A 12351-nucleotide genomic window follows, 5' to 3' on the forward strand; every position below is an offset into this window, starting at 1 on the left:
CAAATTTAAAAGTCACATGACCAGGGCTTCTAGAGCGCAAGGCCAGTACAGCTGCACAGTACCTCCACACTCAGAAGGGGGCCTCACACTGGGGTTTAATGCTCTGTGGTTGTTGGATTCAAATTCTTAATAATTTTACCTTTGAGTTTGTGTCTTATAAGTAAAAGTCATTGGGACAAAGAAACGTGTTAGGGGCTTGGAGCCTAGAATCACACAATGTCCCATCTCCTGCCATCTGCCCACCTCCCCTAAATGAGTCCTTGGCAGCTGGCTCACCCACCTGTCAGTGACAGTGCCACTGTCCACCTCTGGCTGGGTCCTGGGAACAGGCATCGGAGAGTCAGAGCATATCACAGAGCAGTGTTCAGGCACCTGTGAGGGTCTACACTTGCTCTGTAAGTAACCTCATACCCAAGGAAACAGGACATTAAATAGCAAATAAAGGATACCACGACAGGTTAAGAGAAAAACTGTGGAAGGAAAGAAAGGACATTTTCCTGCTTTTTGAGCAAGGGCATCACATTTTCATCTGGCATAATCCTCATAAATTATGCAACTGGCCCCGCTTATGACTCTAAGTGGAAAAGAAGCAAAAGAATAAAGAAGAGCTAGAAGGTATAAGAGAATTAGTGGGGGAACAGGGCAGTTACTAGGGTTCAGAGATTAAATGGTTGAGTTTCATCTTGTTATGAATAGACCAGATACACACTTTGCAAAAATGCTTTATTTTTTTCTGATTAAGAAGATATATATATATATATATATATATGTGTGTATATATATGTATACATATATATATATATATATATGTGTGTGTGTGTGTGTGTGTGTCATAAAATATTCAGATACCTGCAGGCACTAAAGATGTGAACAGAAATCTACATTCAAAGAAGTAGCATAAGTCAGGGTGTTAAAAAGTATCCAGAAAGTCACATATTCCCACCAGCTCGACCCAATTCTATCAAGGGCTACCTCCTCCGTGTTGGGAATCTAAATCTCCTGTTTCTCCTGGCATGGTCCAACCTTTTGAACCTGAGCTTACAACTTAAGAACCCGGCTTAAGGATATCTAAACACAATGCAAATTAATAAACAGTGAGATCATGATCTTTTTACCTCAGTGGTAGCTACCTCCAATTTTACCAAAGGATATCTTTTGTTTTTCAGCACTTTAGCCTGCCAGGGGATGACGTTGTCTAAGCACATTTTCAATGTTTTCTTTTTAACAGTTAATATATTTCCAGGATGCAAGTCCATTTCTTTCTAAAAGGTTCCTAGGACACCCATTGAAAAGTCAAAAGCAATGAGCTCAAAGGGATTGCTATTTTGTTGGAGAAGAACGACACCCTTTGTATTGAAGTGGGGATTGCAGACTGTGGTCACCCTCTGCACAGTGTCTCTTTGTCAAGTAATACATGCCGGAAAAAAAAAAATAATACAGATGGGAAAATATTGTGCACTGTCAGATCTTGGAAACGGCCAAAGGATTTTTCCTCACCAATGTCTTGTCGATGACTTTCACGTTCTGGCACCCTGAGAAAATAATGCATACATTTAATATGACATGAATGCAATAATAATCAGGCAGGTAATTGTTTTCCCAAGGAATGTAAAACTTGACAAATGTAAGGTTTATGATTCAAGGTAGGCTTGCCAAATCTTATGTGGCACGAGACCATTTTTATTACCTAAACAGTCCTTAACACAAAATGACTGGCACATATTTTTATTAACACAAAGAGTATATTCTTTCTGCCACATTTAATAGAGAGTCAGTGGCTGAAAGCTCTCTTTTAGGATATGTCTGCAGCAAATTAAAATGCAGAGTGAGGATTCACAGAATGGCATGCTGCTCACTGAGGCTGTGTCCACACAGGCTCAGCGCAGTAGGAGTAGACCATTGATCTCAGGAATTCTATCCATGAGGACAATCTGGGTGACATGGATCACAGAAAAGGAAACTCTCATTTACCTTTGGAAGTTGATCATTGGACTCAATGTCATTCTTTGCATCTCAAGGTCCATTCTGAGTCAGATTCAAAACAGCCACTAGTAATAAGGTGATTTTTTTTATTTTTTTACTTATTTCTTCAGCAAATATTATTTAAGTGCCAGGAGCTGCTCTAAACACTGGGGATGCTGAATTGAATACAACAAAGATCCCTGCCTCATGCTTCTTGTATTCTACAGAGCTAAAGATAATACATGATGCAAATAATTTAAAAAGTAAATGAAACGATAGATGGTTTCTAGAAGGTGATAGGTGCTGTGGGAGAAGAATGAAATAGTAACAGGGAAAGAAAACTGGAAGCTGAGCAGGTGGGTGGAGGATGGACTGCCATTTTACATAGGGTGGTCAGGATGTTGAGAAAAGGTGATCTAAGTTATGACTTGAAGGACGTGAGGCAGTTAGCCATGTAGACACCCGGGAACAGCATCTGGAAAGATGGAATGGTCACTGCAAAGGCCTTAAGGCTGAAACATGTCTGACATAGGGAACAGCAGGAGGTAAATGTGGCCTGGGCAGAATAAGCAAGGGTGACAGCAGGAGTTGAGGTCAGAGGGGTGACAGAGGTCAAGCTACATAAAGGTCTTGTAGACCATTGTAAGGATTTTGGCATTTACACTGAGTAAATAAACCAAGAGCCATTGGGGGGTCCTTATCAGAACAGTGGCATGATCTGAATTAATGTGTAAAGAGGTCACTCTGACTGCTGTGATCAGGGTGGGAGGGTGAGGTAGGCAAGGACAGACAGACAGACTGACCTGCAATATCAAGGGGAGAGAGGGACTGATTAGAAAGAAACACAGAGGAACTCTTGTAATAGCGAGTGAGGTTAGGTTCTGACAACATTTTGCAGATAGAGGTCCTGTGGATGTGAGGGTGTGAGGGAAATGAGGAGTCAAAAATAACTCAAGGTTTTTGAAACAGTGGTATTAACATAAACTGAGATCGGAGAGTCTGCAGGTGGAGTAGTTTCAATAGGAAAAGTTTGTGGTTTCATTTGGGACAGGTAGAGTTTGAGATGCCACTTAGACATCCCAGTGAAGGTGTTGACTAGCCAGTTAGATTTTTTGTTCACGTGTTATGAGATAAGGAAGAGTATAGTGTAGGCTTCACCCTTCAGGTACTCACATTCGCCAACATATCCCTGGTGAGACTGTCAAAGATAGAGGCTTAGCGACTGTTGCTGTCTGTGTACACTGAGCACTTCCTCTGTTCAGAGGATTCTGCACTAGAGATGTAAACATGGAGCCAACTTCAAATTTAATTACAGCCCAAATGATTCCATCTTCTTCCCCCTCAAGTTTACTTCTGTCCACCAAGGAGCCTGGCCTAAAGCCCATAAGAAGAAAAGAAAGTTGAAAAGGAGAATGGCCAGTCTTACCACTCAGAGCCATGGCCAATCGGAATTCTTCCTTTAGGATTTCAAGGATGTCTTGAACACCTTTCTCTCCCTAAGCAAGTAAAAAGATACAGATCTTTGGGGTAAGTCAGTCTGACTTAATTCATGCATTTATGTCACTGTAGTTCTGTTTTATGTATTTATTTCTTCATCCTCCAATTACCTGGGACGCCAAGCCCCAAATGATTGGCCTCCCCACAAACACAGCCTTGGCTCCCAGGGCTAGAGCTTTCAGGACATCGGTGCCTTTCCGAACACCCCCATCCAGGAAGACTTCCACCTTCCCTTCCACAGCCTCCACGATTTCTGGCAAGGCATCAATCTGTAGGGAGAAGTGGTCAATAATGTGACGGTATGCATGTTAAATTGTTACCAAACTCAGTCTCCACAGCCATTGACCATCTGACAGGATTTAGTGTTAAAGAAGCTAAGCAGGTTTGGAATCAACACTAAAATTTTTCCCTCCTGAAAGAGTAGGGTGCCAATGTTAGTAAGTAAAAACCAACTAAATTTTCAGTTGAGTGGCTTATTTTTATTTCAAAATTGAGCTTTTTTCAATTTTTTTCAAATTTAAAGACCATGATTTAATAAAATATAAGCATAATTTTAATACATGTAATGACCTTTTATAGCTATGCTTTATAAAATGTATAAAAACAAATGAAATCCTGCTCATGTAAATTATTCTGTATATTATTTACCTGTTGAAAAACAATTGTTAAAATTAATACTTAATTGTCCGTGGAAGCAGTGGTACTTAAAAATGCAAGCAGGGCTACTAATGAAAAACCTAGTCTCTGATTTCTTCATCCAATATATTTTGCATCTAGCCATCTATTAGGGAAATCTCCATGAAAATATTTTTCTTGCTTTATTTTTTGTTTGTTTGTTTGTTTATTAATTTATTTTATTATTATTTTCTAATGCTTATTTATTTTTGAGAGAGAAAGAGAGATAGAGTGCAAGTGGGGGAGGGGCACAGAGAGAGGGAGACAGAATCCCAAGCAAGCTCCAGGCTCCGAGCTGTCAGCACAGAGCCCAACACGGGGCTCGAACTCATGAACCGTGAGATCATGACCTGAGCCGAAGTCGGACACTTAACCAACAGAGCCACCCAGTGCCCTTCTTTGCTTTAAAAGGACCAAGACCACATGCACCTTGAAGGTCCTCATCTGGATTGGCAATTGATGATGGACTTATATCAGCACCAAAGAACACAAGAGACTCATAGAGGTTGATCTGGTAGATGGCAATATTGTTCCTGATCCTTCACATCACTCTGAAACCACTCCATTTCCAAGGTAACTTTGCAGTGTTTCCTTCTAAAGGAAACAGAGTGCACTTGCCTGCTCCTTGACATTGGCCTTGGCCTTGCAACTTACTTTGGCCAATAACATGTGAGCAGAGGTGGCAGAGTGCCATTCCTGGACATAGACCTTAAACGACCTCATACATTTCAACTTTCTCTGGCACATGTGCCACTTGCCATGAGAGGAGAACCTCCTGGGCAATGCTTTGCCTTTCCTGGGGCCCCAGAATAGATATTCAGGAATTCAGGAAGCAAAGCTAGCCCAGCTAAGCCCAGCTGGACATGAAATTTGGAGCACAGCCACCTAACCAGTACCAAGTCCAGATCAGCGGCCTGCCCCCGCCCCCTTCCAGTTGACACAAAGTTTTCATGGGAATAAATGACTGCAGATTTAAGTCGCTGAGTCTGGAATCTGTTGTCTCATAGTATTATGTGGTAATAGCTAATACAGTTGGCTAATAGCCAATATAGTTAGTAGCTAATAGCTGATACAGTTGTCTATTTTTATGTAAATCTTCGCACTTGAGAATGCAAACAATTCACAAGGTGACCTGTAGGCCAAAATCTGTAGAAATAACCCACATTTATTCCAAAATATTTAAGTATAAAATTAAGCCCAATCCACATCTAAAATGTATGCTGAAGAAGCTACCATGTGTTCGAGCGCAGTTTTCCTAGACATAATTGTACTGAAATCACTCAAAGCCTTTCCCACTTTCCCCCGAAATTTTAGAGGCTAAACTTAAATAGAGTTTTATGTAAAGGGCTGAAGACCAAACCCGGCTACACATTTGGAGGAAGTGAAGGCAACTTTTGGCATGCAGCCCCTAAGTGTTTGGCAGGTAATGTGATTTTCCCCTTTTCCTTTTGGCTTTTCTGCCTTGCCAAACATGCTTTGGATCCATTTACATATGCCCCTTTACCTATACATAGTCCTCCTTTTACAGTCAGGCAAGTTACATCAACATATAAATGCTACAATTTCCAAGAGATGATGCAAGCTATAATTAAGCGTATTTCCCCATTTGAAACCAAAACCAAAGAAAAATATTAGCTAGCTTGGGTTCAATACACATTTTCAAAGTCACGCAAATCAAGTCTGTTTACGTTATTTCCAATGCCCAACCTGGCCTAAAAGGAAACTAATAAGGATACTTAAAATGTGAATTCTGGGCTGTATAACGGAACCCAGATTGGTGTTTTGTGTGTCTGTGGACAAGGATGTTCTATCCACTGCTGAGTTTTTCTGTCTTCCCCCTTTTTTCTTTCAGTGGCTACAGTTCTGCTGGGTATATATTTCAGAGAATAATTCTGATCAGAGGAGATTAAATAAATAAATATAGTAGACAAATCCACTATTTTATGACTGTTATGTTTCCTTTTTTCAGCTTATTACACATCTCAGAGACCATTCATTTTGGCTTTTCTTTCCTTAGTGGTTCTTTAGACAACTAATTGTGGGCTCACCTCTGGTGGGATTAATCTAAGGGAAAATGTGGTAAAATCCCAATATACTTGCTAACTCATCCATCCATTCACTGGCTTACTAAACACTTTATTGAGGACCTGCTTTATTCAAACCAATATGCAGATGGTCTAAGGGAGCCAAAAAGAATCCCACAGGGTTGTGACTCGCAATGAAACTTTTTCCCATTCTTGCCGACGTCACACTTTTCCAGGATGTTCCCTGTCCCACAAAACTTCTACTCACAGGGAGCTCTCACCTTTCTATCTTCCCACAGCATCCATCAATATACTCCTGATGGCTGACGTTTGGGGCATGGAACCCTTTAAAGGTCTCAAACCAAAGCAATTGAACACAGACAAAGCATATAAAATCAGAGCTGATTTAGTTAAAAGCAAAAGAGCCAGAGTTCACATTACTGTCTGGAAATATTCCTCTGACCCTTTACCCCACTCTACTCATCATACATCATACCAGGAAGCCCTGGGTGGGATTTCTACTAAGCGTGTTTAGGAAATCACTGGTTCCTATAGGCTTAACTATTTACTATCGCAAGAATGCCTGCAATTATTTTCCTCCCTAACTTCATTTCCTTGCAATGTGACATTTCGATGGAATGTAGAGAGAATAGAATAGAGAGAAGCTACAATGTGCCTATTCTAAGCTTCAGTCTGAAGAGGCCTTACATGTCTGTAATTACCCTCTAGGAAACCTGCCATCTTGTGAGAACCAACCTACCTAATGCGAGACAATGCAGAGCTGTCCCTACTGAGGCCACCCCACCCCAGCCTGTCCTAGTCAACCCAGCAGCTGACCACGTGCATATGAGTGAGCCCAGCCGAGACCAGAAAAACCTCCTAGCCAATCTCAGCCCAAATTTCCAACTCACAAAATTGTGACATGAAGGAACATGAAGGAATTTTGGCCAGTAACTTTCCAAGTGGTTTGTTACATGGCAAAGGCTAACTGATACATCAGTGTGTATCTCAAAGGTAGAATTACATGGATCCCTTTTTAAAAAAAAAAAAAAATATCTTGGATCTCATAGAACGTGCTCAAGGACTCAATTTTGGAAACACTTGACTTAACAACCCAAATATTATTTTATGAAAATTTTTTGTAGATGAACATTTTCACAAGAAAAGAGTGTTATATATATATATATATATATATATATATATATATATATATATATGGAGCCCAACTCAGGGCTTGATCTCCCAGCTGTGAGATTAAGACCTGAGCTGAAATCAAGTGTTGGACTCTCAACCAACCAAGCCACATAGGCGACCCAAGAATATTTTTAAGCTTAAGGTAGTTTAGGTCCAGTTGGCATCAAAACAAAAATGAAAAATTGAAAAAAATGCTTCTAGAATTCAAAGACTCCAGAGAATCTGTTCTTGGACCCCAGTTTGAGATATTCCAGTACAATGGGTTTTGAAAATTGATTTGATGCTGTCATTTTGATCTCTAATTACTTCAAAAGGAAGAACAATTTTTTTTTCTTTCTTTTCTTTTCTTTTTTTTTTTTTTTTTTTTTTTTTTGAGTGAGCTCTACAGCCAATGTATGGCTTGAATTAATGACCACAAGATCAAGAGTCACATTGTCTATCAACTGAGCCAGCCAGGTGCCCCTCTTCAAGAGTGATGTTGGCCACATTATTACCTTGAGTGTAAGGACATTGGCCTAAACTTAATTTGTAACTATTTGCTCTTCATCTCAAAACCTACACACTGAGGGAAAAACATCTTCAGTGTAAACTGAATCTAATCTCACATTTCTCTCACCACCATGGGCCTTAAATTTGCTCTAAAGTATGAGGCAAAAGTCAAGCAAGCATCTCCTCTCTTGCACACAGCATGTGAAGGGGAGTGTCATTGTTTTTTTTAAAAGTCTCAGAGACCACAGCTCAAAAAGCCCTTTTAGATAAGTTTCCATATCCCCTCAGCCAGAGGGAAATAAACCACACCATTTAGATATTTTCCCCTTAAAATCTAGTTAGATTTGATTTCAGTAGATTTAGATTTTATTTTTAGAAAACAAACTTAATTTGGCCTGCACACTAAGTCTATGTCTTCATACACAAGAGAGGCATAAATCTGCAAAAGAGCCTTGAGCTGTGACCAGCTTCTCCTCCCTGCCCAGAGGGGGTCTTCATTCTCCACCTCCCTTTCCCTGCAGGCAACATTTAAGAAGACTGGTCTCTATAAGTAAAGCTGAATTAGAAAGGACTGAAAACTTCCAGTTTTGTGATTTGATTCTTGACTCTGTGATCCTACAGTGTGCAAAGATGAGTTCATTCCTACCATTGATGCTTTAGGAAAACTGGAGTCCAAACATGGACGACATCCAGTATTCCCCGGTCATCATTTAGTCTGTCCCAAGACCCACACAACTAGTCTATGGACTTATCTAAATCTACCTGATAGTTCAATGAAGAGTAATCCATTACTACTTAACTAAATTATTTCTCCTGCTGTACTTCCAGTTGTTTGAGTAAATTCACTGGTCATCCTAATTAAAGCCATCCATATGCTAACCATGACTGAGTGATTTTGATAACAGGGGTCTAATGCTTTTGGCTCTCTTGGGGCTAACTGCTCTCCTTCACAGTTTTAACTCAGTCCCACAGCTTTCAAGCCAATTTGGATTACTTTATTTATTTATTTATTTATTTATTTATTTATTTATTTATTTAAGAAAGAGGGCACAAGTGAGTAATGGGCAGAGAAAGAGGGAGAGAGAATCCCATGAGGGACAGAGAGAGATAGAGGGAGAGAGAGAAGTGGGGCTCACCCAAAGCAGGGCTCGTGTTCACCCAAACAGGGTTCGTGTTCTTCTGAAGTGGGGTTCAAACTCAGGAATCCGTGAGATCATGACCTGAGCCAAAGTCAGATGCTTAACAACTGAACCACCCCAGGCTCCCTGGTTTACTTTATGTCTACATTCTGGATTCTGATTTGCCTGGCACAGTTTGTACAGTGTATTAAAAAAATCATAGATGCATACTGGAATCTCGTGGGTAGCTTTAAAAAATACTGGTGCCTATGCCCCCTGTCCCCAGATATTCTGATAAATTGATGTATTATGCAGCTTGTGCATCAGGAGTCTTTGAAGTTCCCCAGGTGATTTTAATATGCAGCCAAGGTCATGCACAGCTCAAGCAAAGTAGCCCATTTGCAGCTGACCTCCTCTCACCTGGGCTGTAGAATTTCTATTCCTTTCCCTACCCACCCAACCTCTCTTTGTAGCTGTTCAACTCCCACAGTCACAGGAAATTTCAGTCTTTCCTTCCTCCTGACCTCTTATACCAATGATCTCAAACTCCACCCAAGTCTTTTATAATTACAATGGATCTGTTAGCTCCTCTTAACTCTCAAGACATAACCATTTCTCTTATACTCTAATTTACATTATATCTCTCAGTGTACCTATGAATACAAGGATAATCCCTGCCCACAAATGACTTATTTTTTAATGATGACTTTTAAAAGTTTACAAATAACTGTACTGGACTAATTAATGATCAAATTTAGGTAGTTCTATGCCACTACACTTAAAATCAAAGATCTCATATATTCACACATATTTTACCTTGAGTATTCACACACACACACAATACACAGGGTAGAGGTAAATACAGAGATACCCCAAACTGTGATAGAAATGAAAACTCCAAAGGGAAATCTCAGCATTTGCTGAAACTCACGGTGGCTGGCACCCCATCAAGTTGTCGAGCCCCGTGATTCGACACCAAGATCCCATCCAAACCATGTTTAACTGCCTCCCTGGCATCATCACCTAGAAAGAGAAAGACAGCCATTGTATATGAAAAGGCAATTTAACAGAAGACATGGGTTTAGAAATTGAAAGGTCCCAGTCAAAGGGAGGCTGACCTCATACCTTGCTCAGAATCTTTAGCATAGGAATACACCAAGGGTTAGGTCTAGAATAGTAATGATAGTTTCCTTGACCAAAGTGTTAGCATTGACAACAGTTTAATGATGGCATAAAATTTTCAGTAGATAGCAAATTGATATGCAGTTAAAATTTATTTAGTCTCACAAGGAAGTACTCCTACTAAGCATTTTTATTATTATTAATGAGATAATACCATTTAGTGTTTAGCAGAATTACCCCTTTGCAATTTGCATAGCATAAAAGAATACATCAGTGGAAAGCACCTTAAGTGTAACAGGAAAGGAACAAATCTATTCCAAAAACATTCTTTAATACAAAGTTATGTCTTCAATAATTATCATAAGTTGTATTGTTCTATAATTAAATGTATTTCACCCATTGAAGTATATGAAAATGTACAAAAATTAAAATTATATGCTATGTCTCTAATCATGCTTCAAAATATATCAACTTCTGAAAATATAGTTTTAAAATAGATTAACATTCTCTCAAATCAATTCCCAGCACACTTTTTACATTTTATATTTCAAACTATTGTTTTCAGCATGCTCACAATAAAAACACATTTGCTAACAGAATCAGGCAAATGACACTGATACTCAAATTTAACACTCAGAAATAGTTGGCCTAAGATTGTAGTGAAAAGCATATTTAGGAAATGTAACCAAATGGATACCAAACATTGTATACATTCATAAATCCAGCAATGGAGATCAAGGGCAGACCTGACCAAGAATAATGAAAAAAGATTCATAAGAGAATCTGTAATTCTGACCTTTTTTAAACTGTATGCTAAACCATCATTTTCGAACCTGTGTTTTATTGAGTGCTAGTTTTTAAGTATATCCATTTAAATAAATGATGCTAGTATTATTTCTCTTCTAAAACTACATGTACATGAAAATGTTAAACTCATGGTTCATGGACTGAATGTTTGAATCCCTCCAAAGTCTGTATGTTGAAACCTTAACCTCCAACGTGATAGTATCCAGAGATGGTGCTTTTGGAAAGTGATTAAAGTTAGATGAGTTCATGAGAGTGGGGCTTTCATGAGGGTATTGGTGCCCTTATAAGAAAAGATCAGAGAACTTACTTGCCCACCCAGTCTCCACTCATAACAATGAACACGTCATGTGAGCGCACAGCGCAACTTGACTGTTAACTAGGGGCTACTGGACTGTGAGCTCCTTAAGTGTCAGAGCCGAGAACAGCATCATGTCATATTGTCAATGTTTTCCACCCATAGGTTGTTCCAGCCATTCATTCATTTCTTTAGAAAGGATGGAGCTACCACGTCAAGTGGCCCATTGTTGCACAAGCGATGAGGGAGGACAGGATGGCTGGCTTCTGTAAGAGCTTCACAAGCAGAACTCTCATGAATCTCCTGGCTTTCTTCTCCACTTCTCATCTTCCATCTCTGTCACACTTGCAAACTAGACCCTGGGTGCCTCTCAGACAATCATTACAGAATCTCCTGTCTCCTCCAGGGCTTCCTCTGGGCCTATCATGAGGGGGAGTTTTCTTTGCATTTCCTCCTATAAACACGTTCCCTTACATTTTGTGTCTCTCATAAATCTCTTGAAGTTTCTCTGTTGTGTGTGTCCCTTATCTTTCATTCCTCTGCTGTCATAAGACTTATGCAGTTTTGTATGTCTCTACTTTATTTTCAGTGGCTTAATGGGTTTGATGAGAGGGTACATATCTACTCAGTCCATTATTTGGAACCAGAAACCCAATATATTATCATTTAAACTCTGTTTGGGTAAATGGTTCTTTAAAGATATGGCCTTAATACAATGTAAAGTGTATGTGGAATTGGGGAGGTTTGCTTTGGTTATCTAATTGTGTGCATGATACCAAACATCAAAAGTAAAAAAAAAGAAAAAAAATCAAAATACATGTAGTTACAACCTATGTTCTCAGAAACTGAATATTATCAGCAAACCGATCCTATACAATATGAAAAAAAAAATGATTAACTTCTTAGGGTTAGTAGTTAGACCACCTGAATTTGAATTTGGATCTGCTACTTGCCTGCTACATAAACGGCAAGCTTCTTAACCTCTCTGTGCATCAGGGTCCCTAAGTCATAAAATAGGGATAGTAATTCACATAAGATTGGCTTGTGAATTAAAGTAGTTGAATGAGTGTTTAGAAAGTGCCTGACACATGTTGAGCACTCAGATAAATATTAACTGTTACTATTAATTTCATCTGATGGTGCAGGAAGTATAAACTCAGATGAGTAA

At 39.4% G+C, this 12351-nt stretch overlaps 1 protein-coding gene across 1 annotated transcript in view; it reads right to left on the bottom strand.

Moving 5' to 3' along the window:
* Positions 1 to 1163: 1163 nt before the first annotated feature.
* The window catches only part of HAO1 (hydroxyacid oxidase 1), a 46372-nt gene continuing 35184 nt past the window's right edge, over positions 1164 to 12351 (bottom strand). The window contains exons 5-8 of the mRNA XM_040447657.1: positions 9891 to 9982; positions 3570 to 3728; positions 3389 to 3458; positions 1164 to 1532 (exon numbers count right to left, since the gene is read on the bottom strand). Of these exons, the coding sequence (XP_040303591.1) occupies positions 1462 to 1532; positions 3389 to 3458; positions 3570 to 3728; positions 9891 to 9982 (392 nt within the window). The 3' untranslated portion in view covers positions 1164 to 1461. The remainder of the gene's footprint in view (positions 1533 to 3388; positions 3459 to 3569; positions 3729 to 9890; positions 9983 to 12351) is intronic.

The sequence above is a fragment of the Herpailurus yagouaroundi genome, unplaced genomic scaffold, assembly GCF_014898765.1.
Source record: "Herpailurus yagouaroundi ecotype Mexico unplaced genomic scaffold, PumYag 196, whole genome shotgun sequence".
NCBI classification, from domain to species: domain Eukaryota; kingdom Metazoa; phylum Chordata; class Mammalia; order Carnivora; family Felidae; genus Herpailurus; species Herpailurus yagouaroundi.